Source organism: Malaclemys terrapin, chromosome 15 (genome assembly GCF_027887155.1).
Source record: "Malaclemys terrapin pileata isolate rMalTer1 chromosome 15, rMalTer1.hap1, whole genome shotgun sequence".
In the NCBI taxonomy this organism is placed as follows: domain Eukaryota; kingdom Metazoa; phylum Chordata; order Testudines; family Emydidae; genus Malaclemys; species Malaclemys terrapin.
This window is the reverse complement of record NC_071519.1, coordinates 15,009,878-15,034,773: the sequence shown is the minus strand read 5'-3', so window position 1 is coordinate 15,034,773 and position 24,896 is coordinate 15,009,878. Positions and strand designations below refer to the sequence as shown.

General features: G+C 45.7%; 1 protein-coding gene across 1 annotated transcript; it reads left to right on the top strand.

The window, feature by feature from the left end:
• Positions 1-2,584: 2,584 nt before the first annotated feature.
• Positions 2,585-24,896, top strand: LOC128823377 (venom prothrombin activator oscutarin-C non-catalytic subunit-like; the record flags this gene model as incomplete). Its single annotated transcript, XM_054005623.1, has 8 exons — positions 2,585-2,814; positions 5,984-6,075; positions 7,337-7,459; positions 10,154-10,366; positions 11,895-12,038; positions 12,601-12,822; positions 13,802-13,967; positions 24,779-24,896. Coding segments are annotated over exons 1-8 (1,239 nt in total), but the record flags the coding sequence as incomplete, so codon positions are not given.

Sequence of the window (24,896 nt, the reverse complement as noted above, 5' to 3'; positions counted from 1 at the left end):
TGTGTTGGATTCTCTGTCACTAGAAATCTTTAAATCAGGGTTGCATGTTTTTCTAAAGGATGTGCTCTCATTCAACCACAGCTATTAGACTTGAAGCAGGACTTAATTCAGGCAAGTCCTATGGCCTGTGTCTTATAGGCAGTCAGACTGGATAATGATAATGGTGCCTTCTGGCTTTAAAATCTATGCATCTGTGAGAGCCCGAGAATAAAACAGTAAAGCATGGACAAGTTCCTCTCCAGTGCCCTGTAAATGTATCCCAGACCTAGAGCTGGTTGGTTACATCCAAAATTAATTTGGGGAAATTGCCAACATGTTTTTGGTTCAAAGTGTTTTAAATTGAACCTAGTTTCTTTGTTTACTTTTGGGGGTTTTTGTTTTGTTTTTAATTTTTAGCAAAGACACTGTCAAAAAGATTACTGGAACTTTGCATTTACTAAAAACCTAAATCAACTATTTTTCTTTTACCAAAAAAAACTGACAGTGGGAGAAAATCAAAATGGTTATTGACTTTTTTGGTTATGTTTCTGATTAGTTTTTGATGTAAAAAACAAAACAAAAAAAACCAAAAATATCCAAAAAGGCATGAAAGTGTTGATGTCAAATTTCAACAATGTCAACGAATTTTCACACAAGAAAATCATTTTAGAGACTTTTTGTTTTTACTACAAGAACATGTTCAAAAAATTTCAGCCCGCTCTACTCAAAGCTGAGGTAGAGGGACTCTCGCTCTGGACAAAAGAGGAGTCAAGTCTCCCTGGCTCCTTCAGGTTTGGCGTATTACCAGTCCCGGGTTTACAGTGGCTCCATGGAACCGGGCCCATGCTCAGAAGGGGCCCCGGCCTGCTCCACTTGCACTGCTCCCCGAGACCCCTCTAGCTCCCCCCACCCACCACTTGCTCCTCTTGGCCTGCCCGCCTGCTGCCTCCTCAGCCCCACCCCCCCGCTCCTCTCTGCCCCCTGTTCGGGGAGCTTGGCTGGGCCCCTCAAGGGGAAGTGCATCTTGAGGGAACCCGGCTGGGGCAGGCCCTGGCCTGGCTGATCGTGACACTCCTGAGGGACCAGAGCGATTCCCCACCCCGGGACCAGCTCTGGCTGCACTGCCCGCTCAACCTGGCAGACACAGTTGCCTCCCAGCAGGGCCAGTGAGTGCAGCCGGGAGCCAGGGCATGGGGGAGTGGGTTTCTTGCGGGGGAAGGGGTGCTGGGCTGTGAGGGGGCAGGGAAGATGTGTATGTTGGGGCACTAGGGAGTGGGGGTTCTGTGGGGGGTGCAGGCAGTTGTGGTAGGGCTGTGGGCAGGGGGGCGCTGGGCCAGGGTGGTGGTGTGCAAGGCACTATGCATTTGTGTGAACGAGGTTTGGGGTGGGGTGGGTGGGGGGTGCTGAGCATAGTGGGTCTGGGGGGCTCTGCCCATAGGGAGTCCAGAGGATGTTGTGGGGGGAGGGGCTGTGTGGCGTGCCATGTGCCCGCCCCCTGGGGGGAAGGGACAGGCTGGCAGCACAGGACCAGGTGGGCCCCTGTGTGTCTGGCAACTGCCAGTTTCTAAATAGTGCCTTCGCACTGGGCTGGACAGAACAGGGAGGCCCATGCCATGCCCCATTGCCCCTGGCTGGCCCCTTGCTCTGGGGATTGACCTCCCCGCGCCATGCTCCATTGCTCCCACAGGAGTCCATAAATAAGTTTGGCGCCAGGCCACAAAAGGTTAATCCGGCTCTGCGTATTGCCTTCTAATAAAGGGAGCATTTAATGTCAATTATCTGATTATGCGAATGCCAGGGCCGGCTCCAGGCACCAGCCTGGCAAGCAGGTGCTTGGGGCGGCTGCTCCGGAGAGGGGCAGCATGTCCAGCTATTCGGCGGCAATTTGGCGGATGGTCCCTCACTCCTGCTTGGAGCGAAGGACCTCCCGCCGAATTGCCGCCGCAGATCGCAATCGCAGCGCTTTTTTTTTTTTTCTCCCGCTGCTTGGGTGGCCAAAACCCTGGAGCCGGCCCTGGCAGATGCTTGTCAACTAGGAGCTCCCGGATTATCACAGGCTACGACAGAGCTGTCCTGAGGTAGCAGCTGTCAGTTTCTATTAACCTAGACTGGATTTGAACTAGTACGAGTTTCTGGAGCCTGTCAGTCCCCAGGCCCTGAACTATTTCTTGCTCTGTATCACCCAGCATGCCAGGTTTGCAGGATGTAGGATCTTTCCCCCTCAAAATTGGAATAATCCCTGACATCCAAGGACATGTGACATCCCTAGCCAGCCCTGCCCCCAGTGCCAGCACTCCACCTATGCTTCATCACCCTGCAAGTCAACCACATAAACCGTTCCTATTTGGGTTGCTGCCCCTAATACTCTACTGCCCTAGTAGGCAACGACCCAGCCAACCAACTCTGCCTTGTGTGGTTGAGGCTGCTTGTCCTTTGTGCTTGGCACACAGCAGGGAAGATGTGGGGGAGGGAGGAAAAGGCAGCCTGAACAGCTGTTTATCTCCACTCTGATTCCTGTCAGCAGCAGGAGGAGGGAAGAGCAATGACCTGGGTGTCACTAACACCACCATCACCTCTTGCATCACTAACCACAATGAAAGCATTTCCCCAGCATTAGCCAAAGCAGCAGCCACTGCTCGTGTCTCCCAGTGTGGCATCAGCAGGAGCTTGCACCATGGGGCTCTCCTGCATTCACCTCCTTCTCTTGATGCTGCTTGGTTTGTGGTGGCCAGGTTTGGCATGGCATCGGGTGGGAGCAGCTCAGGTTCGGGAACACTACATAGCCGCAGAGACTATCAGCTGGAGCTACAGACCCCAGTCCAAAGAACAGTCCAGGTAAGTGCGGGAAAGGGCTGAAAGGTACTTGAGTCTCCTGAGGAGTTTGTGCCCAGCTGGGCTTAGGGACTGATCCAGCTTATGGAAGTTAAGAGCCTTTGCATTGACTCCAGTTGGATGAAGCCCTTAATTCAGTTCAATGCTATCAGCTGTTTTATTCACAATGTGATTTTTTTGAGCAGTTTTTATTGATGCCATTTTGATAAAGGCAAACTTGGGCTCACTCCCACATCCTCTGAACTCCCAAAACTCTCACTGGGGTCAATCCTACATTGAGGATTTTTGCATGAGTCTCTCTAGATTTGGTGTCTTCTCACAGCCTCCGCTCCTGCAGCTAAGTGAAAACATCAGAATCTCAGCTTTCATTTCAACAATTAAAAAAAGTTTCTGGCCCCCACAGTCGTGTAGAAAAAGCTCAAAGGTCACAAGGCAAATAAAAAAAAAAAAAAAACCTCTCAACATTATCTGTTTAAAATCTCATCATTTGGGGGGAAATTTTGAGTTCTTTTTATTTGCTTTTTGGTCACCCACTCTTCACATTTTCAAGTTTTCTCTGCAACCACTAGAAATATGCTGTTTTGTGTTTTTGTTTTTTTAAAAAAGCTGAGATTCTCATGCAAACTTTTGATTCAAGTGACTGGGGCCTTAAGGAAAAAAAACAAATATTGTAGAAATAACCCCAAAAAATCACCAGAGTTGGCAATACTACACCTATTTTTAAATAAGAAAAGGTCCATACAAAAAACACCATCAATTTTTAAAAATGTAAATGAATAATCTAGTTTACTTTCCTTATGGTTGCTTACTAAGTACATTTCTTCAGCTGGGGTGATGAATACACAATAATCAGTTTCACTTTCAGGTTCCCATGGCAGCATTGACAATTTTTTTGTGATTAGTATTTTATTGATTTGTGTGTGTGTGTGTGTGTGTGTGTGTGTGTGTGTGTGTGTGTGGTTTAAAAAAAAAAAAAAAACAATAAAAAGTACCAAAAGGTAAATGACTTACAGCTCATATGTGCTGCAGAATACTGCAGGCTTCATGGGATCTCCAACAGAATTATGCAATTTTACAACTCTTCAAAGCTGCAAGAACAGACAGTACTATATAGGCATAACACAGTAGGGTGGAGGTTACAGTAATAATATAGGAGACCTACGTGAATAGGGAGGGGAGGGAAGGACCCAGAAGGGAAAAGGTGGAGGAGTTAGGTGGAATGGAAGTCTGACATTCTTTGAGCAGTCTGAATGGTTTTTATTCAAATGTATCTAGAAAGAGGGCCCAAAACTTCTTTGACTGCATTTAACTGATCTCTAGAGTGATAATCTATTCTTTCATTGGCTGTTAACTCAGAAAGAAGTTGTTCCAATAAAAGACGTTCTCACCCACCTTGTCTCTCTCATATCCTGAGACAAACATGGCAACAACAACACTAAAAACAACTCAGGTCTGAATACGTGACTGCTCTATTTTTGGCATAAGCTTACTCTTCTATTTTGTTTAAAAAAATCTCATGTTTTTGAACATTTGAGGCTGGCAGTACTGTATATGATATAACCAGGTATAATTTTTCAGTGCCCCCTGCCCTCCAAACATACAACGTTAGGGCTTGCATGCACATGTCCATGACGTTTCCAAGCTGCTCTTTGGTTTCCTTTGTGCTACGTGGATATCTCCCACACAGCTCTGTATAGAAACCAAGCTGGCTAGAGGTTTGGCTCTGTTTACACGTGCTGGTCAATGATTATTTCTGGCTGTATGTTATTGCTAATCCTGGCAGAAACATTTCAGATTTAATTAATTAAAAAATGTCAGGTTTTTCTAATGTTTCTATTCCTTTTGTAATAACTTCCTTCTTCCTATGTCCCAGGGTTGATCTGGCATGTTCCATCTAATATCATTACAGGAGGTCACATATCACCTTTGTGAGGACAAACTGTTGCAGGGGAAGACTCCACAGTGAGCTCCATAGATCAGAGCCGTCTCTTGCTGAAGTCAATAACAAAATTCCTGTTAACTCAAGGGGCCCAATTCTGCTCCCCATGGAGTAGAAACCTGTGGCATTTCTGTCTGATTCTTTCCTTGCTGGGAGAGTGATTTAGAGTAATCCACAGCCTTGCAGGGCAGCAGAGCTGCTCTGAACTCAGGCTGGATCCTGAGCCATCACCATGGGCTGACCTCCCCTTCATCCAGCTGTCCTGCCTCCCTGTCTGTGTGCTGTCATCAGCTTCCCCCTACCAAGCCTGTGCCTTACCTTCCTGAAAGGAAGATAGGAGACTTTGAGGGGGAGTTGTTGCTGCACCCCCACTCTGGTAGATTTCTTGGTAGCTACTGATCAGCTAGGGATGCATGACATAAAATGTAGCTGCTCTGCCCCTCCAACCTTCATTTCTGCTCAACACCCATCGTCCAATCGCCACGTGCTCTCTTCCTTTTGCCTGCTTGGGTTTCTTCTACAGCACCTAGCATGGGATCCATTTGATCCTATACTTTTATGAATCAAAAGGTAAAGACAGTTGCCACATTTCCCAAGAAGCAGTTTCCTGAATGGCCTTGATCCCTGGGCTGCCTTATAAGAGACCAGTTTGCTCTTTCAAAGGGGAACGAATCACATTTTCTATTTTACCTAAAAGTCACGGCAGTTACAGATGATAATTGCCATGCTGAATGATTGTGCTGGGATCATTGCAGGTGATCTTGAAACTGAAGCACAGGGATGGGGGATCCAGATTCTGCTCCCAGCTCTGCAATACACATCCTGTGTGACTTTGGGCAGGTCACTTCAGCTCTCTGGGTTCCTATTTCCCCAACTGTGAAGTGAGGAAACTAATACCAACCTCACAGTAGAGCCAAAAGGAGCTACAGCATAGCAAAACATGGTTTGTTACATTATTAAACTGTAACACAATAGTGTCTAGAAGCCCCAGCTGCAATCGGGGCTCCATTGTGCTAAGTGCTGAATAAAGATGTAATAAGAGAGTCCCTGTCCAAAGAACTTACCCGCTAAATGGACACAGGGTGGGAGGGGAAACAGATTAAATGATTTACCCAAATGACAGAGCCAGGAATAGAAGCCATTAGAGGCCCACTCTAGTGCCCACTCCACTGGACCACACTGCATAGCTAAGAAGCTTTACATTTAATTTTTTTTTAATACTTCCTATTGCAGATTAGACAAATCAGAACCTGTGTTTAAGAAAATTGCCTATAGAGAGTATGAAGCAGATTTTCAGACAGCAAAACCAAGAGATACTTTCTCAGGTAAGCAGAAAATAACTTTCAAAGCCAGTTTCTTCTACGTGCAGGAAAATGTGCCTGTATTTGTATACCCATCACTAGCATGTACTGCAAGCCAAGCAAATAGAGAATTCTCTATAGCACAGGAGCCAAAAGCCCAATCCTTAAAAATATTGTCCTCTGTTATCCATATTGATTAAATTGGAGAGGGTTCAAAGAAGAGCCACAAAAATGACTACAGGGTTAGAAAACATGCTGTAGAGTGATTGAGTTCTCAGAGTCTGTCTATTTAGTGTAACAACGAGAAGGTTAAGGGGTCACTTAATTACAGTTTATAAATATCTTCATAGGGTACAAATATTTAATAATGGGCTCTTCAATCTAGCAGAGAAAGCTATAATAGGATCCAATGGTTGGAAGTTGCAGCTAGACAAATTCAGACTGGAAATAAGGTGTACGTTTTTGACAGTGAGAGTAATTAGCCATTGGAACAATTTACCAAAGGTTGTGCTGGGTTCTCCATCACTGGCCATTTTTAAATCAAGATTGAGTGCTTTCAGAAAGATCTGCTCTAGGAATTATTTTGGAGAAGTTCTATGGCCTGTGTTGTACAGGAGGTGAGACTAGATCAGCGGTCCTTAAACTGGGTTGGGACCCCAAAGTGGGTGATGACCCTGTTGTAATGGGGTTGCCATGGGCCGACATTAGCCTTGCTGGAGCCCAGGACCGAAGCTCAAGGGCTATCATGGGAATGCCTTGCCGAGCTGCAACTGCATATCCCACTGCAGTGGAGACAAAGCTTGTGTTGTAAAGGCTGTTGCTCTGGATATCGCATTAAACACTCCCTAAGACTTCGGTCTGCTTTCCTAAAACTATGCTAGTACTGGTGACTAATTTGTAAGGGGAGAAAACCCTTCCCCAACCTTTAAGCTGTCTGTTCACTAAACTTTCCATAGCCAGGAAACAGCCTTCTCGCTTCATGTGCAGAATTTTTCTATGAATTTCAGTGTCCTTTGCTGAATATATAATTCACGGCCTTATTTACATTGGGCCACATCTGTTAGATCCTTGAGGGCATTTCTACCCTCCAGGTATTTCACAGCTAAATCACTGGATAGGATTAATCCTCATTGCACTGGCATTAAATCCTCTGATTTATTTTGTGCCACTTGTCCTTTAACAGGAGTTCACTCTCCCACTGAGGAGAAGGTGACTTTCTCTTTCAATAAGATGCACCATTTGATGCTCATTATCGCTTTTTATTTTTAATACTGAATTTCTGCAGGACTTCTGGGACCAACTCTGCGGGCTGAAGTGGGAGACACTTTAGTAGTTCACTTCAAGAACATGGCCAACAAACCGCTGAGCATTCACCCACAAGGCATAGCTTACAACAAACTGTCGGAAGGTATGTGCTGTAAAATGCCATCTGTTCTTTTTTTCTACTCAAGACTATATAATCTTAGATCGAGAAGGGCCTAAAACCAAGTCCAGGGTATGGACACCATCGACCTTTGATCTTTGGATCTGAATCTACATTTTGTGGCCCAACTTCCTCTATTATTACATCAACCATGTGACAGCCCTGTTGTCTGAGATGTGTATACTGCTGAATGACTCTTCACTTATGCTGGTGACATAGCTGTTTTGCCAAAGCTGAGAACCTGGAGAACAAAAGTAACTGGTCAGTTAAAATACCCACCCTGAAGAAAAGGAGGAGGGAAGTTGTCAGCTGCTGCAGGCTGACACAAACTGACTGGCCTGGTCTACACCTAAAATTTAGATCGAGCTAGCTACCTCGCTCAGGGCTGTGAAAAATTTCACACTCTGTACAAACAGTTAGATCAACCTAATCCCCGCTGTAGATGCAGCTAGGGCAATGGAAGAATTAATCCGTCGACCTAGTTACTGCCTCTCAGAAGGGTGGACTAACAATCTTAATGGAAATCCCCTCGTGTCAATAAGGAAGCGTTACACTTCAGCAGTACAGCAGCAGCACCACAGCTGTGCTGCTCCAATGCAGATGTATCCAGAAGAGAGTCAGGGGCAGCAAGCAGGATGTAATTTGGTCCCCAAGAAAACATGGGCTCCAAGGCTACCTAGGGGCTTGAGGGGAATGCCTAGTGTAGGTAAGACGGTATGTGTATAGGTCTCTTATTTTCAATCCATCTCTGAGTGCTGTGCACCTTTTGGCAAACAAATCATACTTTTGTTTTGAAGAGGCTGCTTCTGTGTCACTGCGTACCACCACTGATCACAGGCTCCCAAGGAGAAACTCTTGCAGGTGCCACGCCATTGGGCTTGCTAGATATCATGGTTGGCAACCAGGGAGGTGTGATCCAGAGACCAAATCGAGGAGTGGTTGGATCAGGGGATCTCACCCCAAAAAGAAATGGAGACACAGCCCTGTCACTTGAAAGAGATGCAGTCGGGGGACAGGAACAGGGTCTCAGAAGGGGTAGTCTACCCAGGGACTATGACAAAGGGTACTTGGTATCTCCCAGTAGGAGCTCAGCTTCTTGCAAGATCTGGCCTTTGGCTGTCAACTCTTAGAGGCGTGGTACTAATATATCCTGCTGGTTTCCTAGAATGCCATAGAGACCAAATCAAACTTGAGTAAAGCTATCAGTTTAAGACACTGCCACTCTATCCTGCCAAATGATTTACCGACATCCATTAATAAAATTAAGGATGGAATCCAATTTGATGTTAACTTCTTCTAACTGGCACTCAATCAGCTTGATTGCATAGAGCTGAAAATGCAACAAGGGGGTAGAAAATAGAGTGGTGAGGGAGGAAATGCTCAGAAAATCCCCCTAAGACTGATGTTATGTGACCTTTGAATCCAGTCTGTGGCTGTTTGTGCACTAAATGAACTGCACGACATTGTCCTGCCTCCTCACATGCTGTTTACTCCAGATACCTACAGTGTTTTCAGAAAGCACCGTATCCTAAAGATTGGGAACTATCCTCCCATACAGTAAATGTTTAAATGTATGTGTTAAAGAAAATGTATTTGTATTCTTTCAGTTCCAAGGCTTTAGAGTTCAAGGCATTTGCCACCATTGGTAATGGGTTATTTAGTACTTAATATGTGCCCAATTTGCATTTTGTGTCTCATTTTCACCAGTGCAAAGTGAATGTAAAGCACTTCCACATCAGAATGGTAGCATTTTACACTCCCTATGCACTGGTGTCAATGACTTCAAGTGGGCTGTCAGCTTGCAAATATTTAATTGCATTAGGGTTGATGTCAGAGGTGGTTGAAATGTTTTGAATCTCGAAACAATATCTGGAAAAATGTTCTCCCTTTTCAGCAGCTCTCAAGGCGGTTGGGATTTTTTCCAGATTTTAAAATTTGTTGAAATTTCAAATTGTGTGAATACATTTTTTGCAAAAACGTCCAAGATTCCTCCCCCCCAACACACCAGTTCTAGATCATCTTGTTCTTTGCTATTAATCAGTTTGTCAGGAGAGCTCGCTGAGGTTTTGTTTAATGCCTTGTTCATATTATGGGCCCAAGAGGAGTTTTGCTCTCAGCTGAGTGGGAGCAGAGCAGAGCCCTGTGTTGAGGAACTATCACTTGTCACTGAAAATCTCCAGTTCCGTTTGATGATGGTTCAGGTTGATATTTCACTGATTTCTGATCGTATTTGCAGCTAGAATTTTGATAACCTCCATGAAGCCTTCTTGTTAAGTCAAAATTTTTATCGGCTGTAGATAATGCAAACAAATTAAATACATAAATGCAATGTTATCACCATTCAGATTTGTAATGTGCAAAAGTCATAAGGCTGCAGTAGCTCCTACTGGGCCAGTGTTATGGAGGGAGGCTGGACCAGGATCAGTGGAGAGCTGGCGATTTGGGCAGCTAGTACCTTCTAGATCGCTCCTGAATCCAACCATGGAGAAGCTGAACAGTTGTACTATGCTCCCCCACCACATCAGCCTGGGTAAATGAAACAGAGTACTGGTCTTGATTCTGCTCTCAGGGACACCAGTGAGGATCGGGAGCAATGATAGTAAAAACCCTGTGCACACGTTCATCAACCTCTCCCTCAATGCCACCTCTACCTCCCTCTCTCGACTTCTACCTACGCAGGTTCCCTGTACGCTGACAGAACATCTTCTTTTGAAAAACTGGATGATGCTGTGCTTCCAGGCCTGGTGTATAAATACACGTGGGAGATCACTGCGGAAATTGGGCCTAAAGAAGCCGACCCACCCTGTCTCACCTATATCTATTACTCACATGAGAACATGGTGATGGACTTTAACTCCGGTCTGATTGGAGCATTGCTTATATGTAAAAAAGGTAAATAAAATGCTTTGGGTAGACAAAAGCTATAAAATGTCAGCTGGTCTACTGTTTCAGTGGCCTCGCACATTCTGATAGTGTTGTTTTCTGTTATGGTAACGATAAAAACTAAAAAACATAAAAATCAAGCTTGAAGATTGTATCATAATGTGAGAAGGCATTTCATTTTCCTCTTTCCTTCTCGTGTTTCTGTGCAGGCAGTTTAGAGGAAATTGATTTTTGTTTCCTGTGTCTTTATTTTAGGCCTTAGGGTTACAGTGTTCTGGACTAGCTGTAATGCACACTAGTTTCTTGAATAATTCTAATTGTAGGCAGGGCTGGTAACACCGCCTTATATTAAAGTTGCCTGACACTTCCCATTTTGAGATCCCCAGCTTCAATTGCTTATAACATTGTCAAACTTCAACTGTTCAGGCTGGAATTTACCATTCCAGGTGTCTGCCTCAGATTGAATTCTTTTGGAAAGTTGTAGCCAAAGTTGTTTAACTGTTTCCAAGAACAAGGCTAGGAAAAAACACTTTGTTTTGCCATATTAAAAATGCTCCCTGTCCTGATGATGTAGCTGATGTGATTGTGTATATGAGTATTTTGGAAATATTTATTTTCTTTCCTTGTGTCAAGCTTCTCTAAATTCATTGATATCTGTCTTAGTCCTGTGTTCAGTGCTTAATGTCTGCCAGAACTGAGCCCCGGCACCTCTGGGCTGAGCAGTTCACAGCCCCGGCACCTCTGGGCTTGCCACATCAGTTATAAAAGTAACAAAATTGCTTGAGCCCCAGCACCTCTTTTGTTACAAATTAAGCACTGCCTGGGAGACACAAGTCAATTAATAAACTAGCAATATATTAAAACCAAGTTTGCATTTCTGACATCTCTAATCTCACGGATGAAACAATGAGATGACACTAGGTTTGGGTGGGATGGCAATACATATGTGTATAAAAAATAAATGCATCTCACCTCTAGGTCACCAGTCCTATTCTCTTCTATTTAGGTTCTTATAATACACTCATCACTGCAGTATCTGCCCATGGCAGTGATGACCAAAAATCCTTACCATGTGAAGGCTGCTTGCTTGTCTGTGTGAAATGATTTGGGGGTCTCAGTCCAGTACCAAGGGGGCAGCTGTCCACATTGGCAGAAACTCAACTATACCTGGTATTAATCTGGTAGTCCCAGAAGAGAAGCCAAGGACTGAATAGGACCTCAAAATGGATCTCCTCTCTCGCGGTCAGAGATAGTCCCTGTGGCACATTACTGGAGTAGTTTAGAGGGAGCATGTACTGATGCTCCCTATGCTGAACCTGTTCTGTGGATGCTAGAGGCCCTCAGTCTCCAAAGCTGCCAGTCCAGCACCTTTCCCCAGAACTAAATTCACCTCAAACACATTTTGAAAAAACGTCCTATGTGGCCAGGTGCTGCTCACACGTGCGGCAAGCTCATGGAATAGATCTGGATGCCTTTTAGTTGATGTGAGCTGTTTTTATTTTTGCCTTCATCTGATACCTCTTGTTTCCTCCCACAGGAAGCCTGAAGGAAGATGGGACACAGAAGCTGTTTGACAGAGAATATGTGTTGATGTTTGCTGTGTTCGATGAAAGCAAAAGCTGGCAAAAATCAACCTCTCTCCTGTACACGATTAATGGTTACGCTAATGGGACATTGCCAGGTACTGTACGTACTCATGGCGTCCAGCCAGAGTCCACAAACTGTGTATTATTCCTCACTGCAGCATACCCTAGTCAGCTGCAGAAAGCAAAAAGAAGAAGTAGAGTGGCACAGCCTCGTGTGTAACCGTACGATGAGCAGCTGGTTCCACAAGGGAGCATGTGTGCACTCCCAACCACCACCGCTTTCCCCTGCAGTCTGACCTTGGTGCCGAGAGCACATGGCTCCCAAGAGCGTTGCAGTTCGTGCAGAGAGAGAATTAAATCTCTTCTTGCCACCTGCTGGATAAGGAGTGAGGGTTTTTCAAAAGCACTTAAGTGAGTTAGGCACCCAACTCCCATTGACTTTCAATGGGATTTAGACTCCTAATCCACTTAAGTACTTTTGAAAATCCCACCCATGGCCTATACAATATCCATCCTAGACATGGCCATCAGGATATCAGAGACTTTATTGAAAGTGCAGAGGGGTATTCACTTTTGACCTACCAGTGGGAATTAATTAAACATTCTGTAATTCTGGGATGATTCACCTGTATTCTGAACCCTGCTGTTCTGTTTCAGACCTAGGAGCTTGCACATACGATAACATTAGCTGGCATTTGATAGGAATGAGTTCCAAGCCAGAGATTTTCTCCATCCATTTCAATGGGCAAGTCCTGGAACAAAATCGTCGCAAGGTCTCGACTGTCAACCTTGTGGGAGGTGCATCGACCACAGCAAACATGACTGTGAGCCAGAAAGGAAGGTGGCTGATATCTTCACTTGTCCAGAAGCATCTGCAAGGCAAGGGAACATCTTGTTCAGAAGGCAGTTGTGCAGTTACAGAGAGTGTCATTCTTGTCTCTTCCTCCTTATCTCCGAAAGTGCTGCTAACTTTGTCAAAAACGGTGGCTAACGCATTTGGGATCATCCTAGGAAATCAGTGGAAACAGGGCATTTTGTTTGAATTAGGGTCGCAAGATGTGGCTCAAGTATCAAAGGGGTAGCCGTGTTAGTCTGGATCTGTAAAAGCAGCAAAGAGTCCCGTGGCACCTTATTAGACTAACAGACGTATAGGAGCATGAGCTTTCATGGATGAATACCCACTTTTTCGGATGCATGTAGTGGACATGCATCCGAAGAAGTGGGTATTCACCCACGAAAGCTCATGGTCCTATACGTCTGTTAGTTTATAAGATGCCACAGGACTCTTTGCTGCTTTTAAAGATGGGGTTCATTAGGACTACTGCTGCAAAGGGGCTACAGGGCAACAATGAATCTAACTCTTAGCTTTTAACTCTTTGGGAGGTGCTCAGATGAGCCTCATTATAAAAAAACCTCGAGATTGACCAGCTTTTTCAGGAGAAACAGAAAACTTTTGCAGTTCAGTGAGCAAAAAATCTTTTCTGCTCATCTTTAACAGTGGATGTTAGTTTTCCCCTAGAGTGAAGAGATCTCTGTTGTAATGGATCAGTGGATTCCCTCTTGTAAAGGTTGGAGGGCTCATTTAACAGAAAAGGGGAAGTTCTTGCTGTCAGTTAGGCTGGTATTTTCAAAGGAGGCTATGCGAGTTAGTTGCTGAGCTCTCATTGACTCCCACAAGCCCCTTTGAAAATACCACCCTTAATGCCTGCACTCTTCTTTTCTTTTCTTCTTCTTTTTAAACCTGAATAGACTCAGGTCAATCAGTGAATGTTTTCATGCATCCTGAGCTGATGGGCTGTAGAAATGCACTGTTCATAGGAATAACAGTAACCATTGTACTGTGTCTCTATTCAACCAGCTGGAATGCACGGTTACCTCAACATAGAAGAACATGCCGGGAAAGACGTGTTCAATAAGAAATTCTCCTTTAAGGAACGGCGTATGATTAAGGACTGGGAATATTTCATTGCTGCGGAAGAAATCACCTGGGATTATGCTCCAGAAATTCCAGAGACCATTGATAGGTAAAATGGTGAACTGTACCCTGTTGATGAAATGTTAACTTGGGGTGGCTTAGAAAATGCGCTATATAATGTAAAGTCTTAGCCCTTAAGAACTTCTTCTGCATATTTTTCACAGGAACTCAATCTTGTAGAACAGGAGGAATATTAGAGCAGGGTTGCATGGTATTTATGGAATGCACTATCTAGAAGTCCTAGTGCGTGGCTTCTGAAGGGCTCTACCAGGCTGAATAAGTGAATGTGTCAGGCTCTGGGTTCTAAGTGGTCAAGCCTGGTGGTTGGAGCAGTAGTCGAAGCTGGACATAGAGTCGGGACAGGGCAGTGCTCAAACTAAGGTCCGGGGACAGGCAGTGTGTTAGAACCAAGGTCAGAGTCCATAGATGAGCTCAGTCAGGATCACAGTCAGATACCAGAAGCAGGCCAAAGGTTGAAGCCAGGTTGGAGTCAGGCGAAGGGGGTCAGGAGGTGGGTACAGGGTTAGAGCGGGTCAGGAACACGTCTGGAGCAGAGTCAGAATAGGGGACAGAGAAGACTGGATCAGGCTGGAACAAATCCCGGGCAAGGCTGGAGCCGGAACAGGGACAGGATCAAGGGCAGGCTGGAAGCCTAGGGAGTCTGACACCACGAGGCAGCAGGAGGTTTCCTAGGCAAGTGGTGCTGTTGCACAGACTAAGATCCATGTCTATGCGAAAAATTATGTTGACCTAAGTTACATCAGCGTACAGCTGCTGCAGTAATTACATCGTTTTTACGTGTCCACACTACGCTCGTTTTGTCGGCTGTGCGCGTTCTCACTAGCAGCGCTTGTATCGATGCAAAACGAGTCACGCAGGGGTGATTAGGAACACGATTTCAACGTCCCATAATGCAGTGTTCTCCAGCCCATAATTTCATCTGCATCCCATCATGTTGTGTGCCTCTTTTCAAAATCCCCACAAACCTGTGCATCCCTCCTCGCTGTCCACTATCTGTGTCAGAAGCATGGATCCTGCACAGCTCTGCCCTGTTGTGACGAGTGCTGTGAGAATGGCATGCCTGATCCTGCAGTATTTGCAGAGCCGCCAGAGGAGCTGCAGGGAACATGACAATTTCTTGGAGGCTAGATTGCTCTGGGACATAGAAAGAAACAATTCAAAGTTGTTGATGGCATTGATGATGGAGCTGGAGGTGGGCCGGAAAAGAAGCACTGATGGGTGGGATCACATCAGGTTTGGGAAGATGAACAGTGATTGCAGAACTTTCGGATGTTCTTGGATCTATGTGCCGAACTCACCCCGACCCTCCTGCGCAGCAACACCAAAATGAGATCTGCACTGACAGTGGAGAAGTGAGTGGTAATTGCACTGTGGAAACTTGCAATGTCTGACTGCTACCGATCAGTCAGGACTCAGTTTGGAGTTGGAAAATCCACCAAGTTGCCAAAAATAGACGTATATTCCATACCCAGGCAAATAGAGAAAAAATTATAATTGAATAAAACTGAAATAAAGGGAAAAAAACTTTTGGAGGGGAAAGAACAGTCATTTCCATTTCAGAAACACATACACTGACCTGTGAGAGACCCGGTTGGTGTATGTGCAGCTGTGATTCTCCAGGGTGGTGTGGAAGGGTAAGTGCAGTGGCTCCAGAGGTCCTAGAATGCAGTTCTCTATGGGCTGCAGAAGGAGGCGAGCACAAGATGGTTGAACCTGAAGGTCAACAAGAGTCTGCAGCATGTCTGTTTGCTGCTTGAGAAGCACTAGCATCTCCTGCTGCACGTCTGTCCTTTTCCTGCACCTTTCTCCTCTCTGCTCTCTTCCTGGGCTGCTGTCCATGAGGGTGAACATCCAAGCCCCGGGCTTGGTATCCAGAGCAGCAGAGGTTTGCAGGATCTCTTGGAACATTCCATCCCTCATCTTCCTTCTCCTTCTTATCTGGCTGAGCTGCTCCGCTGCTGTGGATGGAGAGACCCCCCAAGGCTAGGGTTACCATACGTCCGGTTTTTCCCGGACATGTCCGGCTTTTCGGCAATCAAACCCCCGTCCGGGGGGAATTGCCAAAAAGCCAAACATGTCCGGGAAAAATACCGGCCAGGCACTTCCCCTCCCGCGGCTGCTCTGCTCCTCCCTGGACTCAGACTTCGGCTCTGTTTAAGAGCCGGGCTGCCCCAGCGCTACCGGCTTCGGGCAGCCCCCATGCCTCCGGACCCTGTGCCCCTGGACGGGCACTTCTCCTCCCCGGCTCCAGCTGCTCTGCTCCAGTGGCGCAGGGTCTGGAGGCAAGGGGGCTGCCTGAAGCCTGTAGCGCTGGCTCGGGCAGCTTGGCTCTTAAACAGAGCCGAAGAGTCAGGGGAGGAGCACAGCAGCTGGAGCCTGGGAGGGGAAGTGCCCGGCCGGGGGCGCAGGGTCCGGAGGCATGGGGGCTGCCTGAAGCCCAAGCGCTACCGGCTTCACGGGTTTGCCGGGCAGCCTCCAGACCCTGCGCCCCCCGTTGGGCGCTTCCAATCCCGGGCTCCAGCTGCGTTGGGGAAGTGCCGGCTTCCCCAACGCAGTAGTAGGGGTGGGGCCAGAGCCCATGGAGTGTCCTCTTTTTTTTTTTTATTTTTTAAATATGGTAACCCTACCCAAGGCCACATTTCCAACCGCAAAGGGTACAATGCACAGAGGTACTGTTGTGAGTGTGTTCATGAGATAAATGGAAACTTGGTATACTGAACTCACTCCCCTTCATCCACACAAGTTGCAAGCACTAGGTTCTCATTTTTCCTTGCGATTGATACAGCCCGGCTGCAGTCCAGCCATGGTGAGTACAACCATGAAGGGAAAGGGGGTGGGGCAGAATGAAGGGGGATAGCTCACAGGCATGAGTGTATGCATATAGGGCAATTGAACGCAATATTCTGGCACTGTTTTCCACAGGCAGTGGTGATTTTAACTGATATCTCACTCCTGAGGGTAATGGAGGCTGGAAGGGAACAGATCCTGCAGGCGTCTGGCTGCAAACCAGGGCCGTGTGCTGCAATGGTTCCAGCTGAAGTAATCGCTGAGTTGCGTAGGAAAGTGTCCTATCACAGCGGAAGAAATAAGGAAGCCCTCCCCAGAAACCTTTGGCAGAGGCTTGCACACCACATCCAGAGAAGTTTCCTGACGATCTCTATGGAGGATGCACAGGACATCCTGATGCGCACAAACTGTTCTGCAGGGACCCTCTGCCTAACTCTAGAGGGGGATGAAAAGCAGATAGCAACTTTACCTCTATTGGTTGCTTCATTACCTCACCTAGCATAAGTAAAAAAGAATAAATCAACAGACGTGTCCTGCAACTTTGGGCATTCCATCCCTGCAATTTCAAAGCAAACTGCATACTTACGAGACATTCCTTCCCCTGCATCAGGCTCACCTGTGTTGGACCGTAGGGACTAGCTGGACTGCGCAGGACTCAAAAACATGTCCTGGCTTGCTGCGCCGCTGGATACCTTGGTCGCCTGTCCCCGTACTCCTCCTCCTCCTCGCTGTTCAAAATTACAATATTGATGCAGACTGCCCCGATTTCTAAACTGCCTGTTCAGCTATTGTTGATTCCATGTACTGTGGAACTGTGATCAGTGATCCTCTTAACTGAAAAATGTGGGCGGGGGGGGTGTCTCTCCATCCACACCAGCGGAGCAGCTCAGCCATATAAGGAGGAGAAGGAAGCTGTGACTCAGGCTCCTCCAAAGAATCCTCAGGGCTCTTGAGGGTGGTGGTGGGTTCTCCACCGAGGATAGCATGCAGCTCTTTGTAAAAGCGGCAGGTCTGCAGCTCCACACCAGAGCAATTGTTGGCCTCCCTTGCCTTCTGGTACACCTGCTGCAGCTCCTTGGCATTCGCACAGCACTGCTGTGGGTCCCTTGTGTAGCCCTTTTTTCTCTCACTTTGAAGGACATGTTCTGTATTATTCAGATCTAATATTATTTGAAGCCCCCTTTGCAATTCCATCCTAAAACAGAAACTCCCTTTCGGGCTACATGGATTTTTTTTTTTCCCCTTTTGGGATTACTGCTTTTATACTCTATGGTAGCTGTAAAATAGTCACTGATTGGGATAGTAGACCCACCATAGCCTCTGGGGTATGTCGGGAGTTGGCAAATAGCAGAGTGTAGAGTTGGTTGGGAATAAAGAATGTAGATTTAGGAGCTTTGCAGGTTGCAGTCTTGTATCAGACTGTATTAACCTGTAGGCTAGAAGACATCTGATGTTGCAGAAAGCGACTTAACACGGTGGATGGTGCTTTCCAATTGTCAGGCAGCTTCTATGGTTTTCTCCAAGGTAAGGCCTTTTACCATGGGGAGTTGTTCATAAATCTTGGGGGACCTTGTTGTCTTCATGACAATTTGATCTCTGATCATTTCATCTGTTAAATTGACGAATTCACGCAGCCTATCCCTGGGCTGGGCCCAGGTCAGATAACCCCAAGGCACAGGTATTTCACGCTCAGTGCCAGAGCCTCACTTTAGGCCTGGTCTACATTACAGAGATAGGTCGATGCAAGGCATCTGACGTTGACCTAACTATGGAAGTGTCTACCCTTAAATTTCAATCCCGCCGAAGTAACTGCCCTGCTGTGCCAAATAAACTCCACCTCCATGAGCAGCGTAGAGTCAAGGTTGATGTAGTTAGGTTGATGCAGTGTCAGTGTAGACACTGCATTACTTACATCAACTTAATGGCCTCAGGAGGTGTCCCACAATGCCCCTCCTTGACCTCTCACTGTTTTGAACTCCATTGGACATATGCAGGAAGCTGCCCCTCCCCTTAAAAGGCCCATGAATTTTTGGAATTCCATTTCCTGGTTGCCCAGCTTGGAGAGCTCATCTAGCAACTGACCATGCTGGCTACATGTTGCAGGCACACTCCTGACTGTACTACACAGGAGGTGTTCAATCTCCTGGATCTGTGGGGAGAAGAGGCTGGTCAGGAACAGCCCCAATCCATCTGCAGAAACTTAAATATCTACAAGCGGATCACTTGGGGCATGGGAATCAGACTTTCCAGAAGTTTTCACAGATACTGAAGGTGTTGCAAAAAAAGTTCAAGCACAAGATGCAGCTAAAATATAATGCGGTGCCTGTACAACATAAAATGCGAAACATACCAGTTGCAGTAAGACAACCACTCGAGGAGATTCTGAAATGACGTAAAGCAGATACAATTGAACCAGTTGATTAATCAGAATGGGTTTCTCCTATCATTCTCACCACTAAGCCCAACGGTGCTATTCACATGTATGTGGACTTGATAAATTTAAACTCCAGCATAGTTGTGTATTGTCATCCTCCTATCCAACATCAGTGAAATGCTGCTCACCTTGAAGGAGGCAAGAGTCTTTATGACTCTTGATTTATGCTCGGCTTACCACCAGGTCCCCTTAATGGAAAAATCCCGCAAATACACAGCTTTCATCACTGCAGAAGGTTTTTTCCAATTCAAAAGGATGTTGTTGTTTGGGGTTAGACTCTGCAGCACCAGTATGCCAGAGAATGATGCATGCAATCTTTGGCGAGAGAATGGGCGTTACATTAGAATGTCATCTTGAAAGTAAGTATGGCAAAGATGAATCTGAACATGATGGCATGCTAAAAAAGCTTCTAGAAAAACTTTGATACAGATTTACCATTAGCAGGAAGAAATGTCAACTCCGTACCAACTCAGTAACATGTCTAGGACATAGAATCTCTCAGAATGGCATACAACCAAAACCAGACCTAGCGAAAGCCGTTTGTGATGCACCACAGCCTGACAAAAAGGACAATCTTCAGTCCTCCTTTGGATTATGCAAATACCATTCAAAGTTTATAAAGAAGTTTGCTGTGAAAGTAGTTCCATTGAGTCCTCTCCTAAAAAAGGACATGTAAGGTCTGAATGAGTTGAAGTGTACAAGAACAGCTTTAGCCAGATCAAATATGCAATGTCCATCATCCCAGCTTTAAGCCCTTTTGATTCTGTGAAACAAATAATTGTCACAACAGAAGTTTGTGAGTAAGGTCTTGGTGCTGTCTTGACTCAGCTTAAAAATGGACTGGAGTCACTTCTGCATTTGCCTCCAGAGCCCTGACTGATTCTGAAAAATGTTATTCTTTCATTGAGAGAGAAGTTCTGGCATGGTTCTGGACAGTAAGACACTTCAGAACTTACTTATGGGGTGGTGGGAGATTTATCTTAAGATCTGATCATAAGCCTCTTTCAGCTTATTTTTATTCACCACATAAGGTTCTGGAAAAGCAACTCCAAGAATTGCCAAATGGGCCACCAAACTAATGGACTTTGATTTGCTGACAGTGCATCTTTCAGGAGTCAACACCACCACTGCAGATTCTATCTTGCCTGCCCATACCTTACCATGAGGGTGCAGTAGAGACAGATGATGCAGAGATTGTCCTTGCACAAATTTCTGCTACAACTCAATCTCAGAGTGGGTAACAGCCATGAGAGAAGACCAGGTACTTCAGGACTGTGATGGGGTTGCTGTACTCACCGCTGGATGGCGCCGCTTCATGGCAGTCCTGGGGATTAGCTCAGTCAGGCCAATGCCCCTCCCGGCAATTACACTCTGTCAGTTTCTCCTCTGCAGCCCTCCCCACTTCCGGGAGCTGCAGCGTCCTCTTTGTGACTCAGCCCTCTAGCTAGGTCACTGTTGTGGTTTCCCCTTCTAGGTGCTGGAGTGTATCAATGTTCCTGCTCTCCAGCAGTCTTCCGCTTCATTAGCTCACAGTGCCGTTCCTGCAGTGGCTGGTGGGGGGAACCTGGGCCCATCCTTTACTTCAGATTCCGGCTCAGGGACTCTCTACACAACAGCCAAGATCAGTTCCCTGCACCTTGCTGCCTTTCCCTGAGCCGCTTTCATACCTCTTGGCCTGCCCCCCTCCTCTGGATTTGCCAGTCCCTTCACTCCCTCCTCCCAGGGAGTAACCATAGGCTACCTGCCTCTGTAGCCCCAGCCACATCTCCCTTCTCCCGGGAAGTGACTGCACATATCTCCCTGCTAATTTCCTGTCTTTTGTAGAAGCCCCACCTCTCTCTCACAAATGAGCTTCTCTCTGATTAGCTACCTCCAACCCAAAGCTCCCTTGTTTACAACCTAATTAGCTGATTGGGCCCACCTGACCTAATGCAACTCTTGCAGTTTCAGTGTGGGGCGCACACCCCATCACAAGGACCTAAAGACTTAAATAGACCATAGATGGTCTTACATGACAATGATACCAGAACACTTGGAAACATATAGACATGTCACATGAGCTGTCCTTTGTAAATGAATGCGTTTTGAGAATTAACCATCTTGTTGTGCCTACGCTTCTGAGAGAACGATTAATTCATCTGTCACATGGAGGACATATGGAGATGAGCCTAACCAAAAGACAACTGCGATAAGACTTCTGGTGGCCAGGGATGGACAAGCAAGTTGCGGAAATAATCAAGAATTACATGGCTTGTCCTAGAAGTGTCAACCTTAGCCTAGATCAATCCACACAAGCGGTCCATTTCCTGGACACTACTGTGCTAATAAGCGATGGTCACATAAATACCACCCTATACCGGAAACCTACTGACCGCTATACTTACCTACATGCCTCCAGCTTCCATCCAGAACACGCCACACGATCCATTGTCTACAGCCAAGCTCTAAGGCCTGGTCTACACTAACCCTCCAATTCGAACTAAGGTACGCAACTTCAGCTACATGAATAACATAGCTGAAGTCGACGTACCTTAGTCTGAACATACCGCGGTCCAGACGCGGCAGGCAGGCTCCCCCGTCGACTCCGTGTACTCCTCGCGCCGAGCAGGATTATCGGAGTCGACGGGGAGCACTTCTGGGTTCGATTTATCGCGTCCAGACAAGACACGATAAATCGAACCCAGAAGTTCGATTGCCTGCCGTCGAACCAGCACGTAAGTATAGACAAGCCCTAAGATACAACCGCATTTGCTCCAATCCCTCAGACAGAGACAAGCACCTACAAGATCTCTATCAAGCATTCTTAAAACTACAATACCCACCTGCTGAAGTGAAAAAACAGATTGACAGGGCCAGACGAGTACCCAGAAGTCACTTCCTACAAGACAGGCCCAACAAAGAAAATAGCAGAACACCACTAGCTGTCACCTTCAGTCCCCAACTAAAACCTCTCCAGCGCATCATCAAAGATCTACAACCTATCCTGAAAGATGATCCTTTACTCTCACAGATCTTGGGAGACAGACCTGTCCTCGCTTACAGACAACCCCCCCACCTAAAGCAAATACTCACCAGCAACCACACATCACTGAACAAAAACACTGACCCAGGAACCTATCCTTGTAACAAACCCCGATGCCAACTCTGCCCACATATCTATTCAAGTGATATCATCATAGGACCTAATCACATCAGCCATGGCATCAGGGGCTCGTTCACCTGCACATCTACCAATGTGATATATGCCATCATGTGCCAGCAATGCCCCTCTGCCATGTACATTGGCCAAACCGGACAGTCCCTACGCAAAAGAATTAATGGACACAAATCTGACATCAGGAATCCTAACATTCAAAAACCAGTAGGAGAATACTTTAGCCTGTCTGGTCATTCAATGACAGACCTGCAGGTGGCAATTTTGCAACAAAAAAGCTTAAAAAACAGACTCCAACGAGAAACTGCTGAGCTTGAATTGATATGCAAATTAGATACAATCAACTTAAGCTTAAATAGATTCAATGTTTGTAATGGCTCAGCCATTCCCAGTCTCTATCGCCCCATGTAAGTACTCTCACACTTCTTATCAACCAGTCTGTACTGGGCTATCTTGATTATCACTTCAAAAATTGTTTTTTCCCCTCTTACTTAATTGGCCTCTCAGAGTTGGCAAGACAACTCCCACCTTTTCATGCTCTCTGTATGTGTGTATATATATCTCCTCAATATATGTTCCATTCTATGCATCCGAAAAAGTGGGCTGTAGCCCACGAAAGCTTATGCTCAAATAAATTTGTTAGTCTCTAAGGTACCACAAGTACTCCTGTTTTTTTTGTTTTTTTGAGAAAACCTTCGGCCTCCTTCTCACACCAGTTCTTGATCCCAATTGTCCATGGGAGAAACTGGCTCCTGACCTAATGGGAGCATTTGAAGATCAGCCTGTTACACAGAGGTTTGTCATAGGAATGGTAAACTATCATTCAAATTGGCCACAAGTTACATTCACTGGTAAGGTTACCTCTGAAATAGTAAATAAGTTTAATGTCATCAGTTTTTGCCCGAGAAGGGTTTCCCAAGGAATTGGTACCTGACAATGGAATGCAAATAACTTCTGCTGAAATGCAACGCTACCTCATTAGCAGTGGTATCAAACGCAAAACGGTTTCTTTATACCATCCAAGAGCCAGTGGTCTACTTGACCAGGGAAAGAAGCTTTACATGAAACACTGTTTGCTTACGGGACCACTCCACAGTTAACACCAGGAGTATTACCCTTTGAACTGTTAAGAGGACACAAGGCTGGTAAATGATTTACTACCTGTCAAGGGTCTACATGTTCTCCTTTTTCAACCAAACTTTCTGATGAAACTAATCCTGAATGTGTTAAGAACAAACAGGAGAAATATAGGCAGTGTGTATACTGTAGGGTGCTAAACCTCACAAATTTGAAATTGGAGATCTTGTTCGTGTGAAGCTGTCATACAAAGTCAAAAAAGAACGTTCAAGATATTCCTTTCCTTTGCAGATAACAGAAATCTGAGAAGATTCTGCTGGATTAATAGATCAAAAGAAATAGAACACTTTGAGATTCTCCACAGCTCATCAGCCAGCAGCTGAAGAAGAGAATGCTGATTTCCACCTTGGACCAGAGAACGTTGATGACACCAATAATAATGATGGACAATCTATAGTAGTAGGAATTACTCCACTACCCGATCTTGTTCCTGCCTCTCCGGGTATTAGGAGAAGTGTGAGACAAAAGAAACTGCCTAAAAGATTGGAAGACTTTGTTACTGGACTCAAGTGATAGTCTGGAAGTGACTGAAGTTTTACAATGGTTATTCTAAAGGGGGAAGGTGTGTTGTATCTAGTTAGATGCAGATAGCTATCCCAGTGTGTGTTTGTAAATTTGTTCCTAGCTGGCTCCTGTAGCTTTGAGTTCAGGAATTACAATTCCCAGGATGCACCAGAAGAGAGGGAGAGGATTGAGAGGAGAAGGAAAGGAAGAGAGTGAGGGGAATAAATCTTACCTTTGCTGTTATCACGCTTCTACAGCCTTTCTCAAAAGGGTCCATGTACAAAACAGCCACAGTTCATGGCTAAACCACAACTGCTCACCTCATTTCATGAATGCTACCTATTCTTAGCCATCATTGGGAATTCCACTGTCTTTGAAACCTTGATGTAACATTGATTAAGTCAAGTCTCTTGATTTGGATTCAGGATATCAGAGTTCAATTCCTGGCTCTGCCACAGACTGTGACACCTTGGGCAAGTCACTCAGTCCTTCTGTGCTTCCCTTTCCTATTTGTAAAATGGGAGACGTAATACTTCCTCTCTCCCCTCCTTTGTTTGTCTTGAAAATTTTGATTGGAAGCTCTCTCATACTGTGTGTTTATATAGTGTCTAGCACAATGAGAACCCTGGCCTTGGTTGGGTCTCTAGCTGCTACTGTAGCACAAATCATAATAATCTATTTTATAGAGCTGTGTCTAATCTAGATCTGTTTTTTCCCATGCAATGGGCTTCTGCTATTTCCCCTGGGAGAGTATTCTACCATCTAGTGGATCTCACCATTAAGAAGATATTATTGATACTTTTTCCCTTTTTTTTTTTTTAAGGCAATATAAAGCTCAGTACTTGGACAACTTCTCAAATCTCATTGGGAAGAAGTATAAAAAGGCTGTTTTCAGGCAGTATGCAGATGCCAACTTCAATAAGCGTCTGGAGACTCCCCGG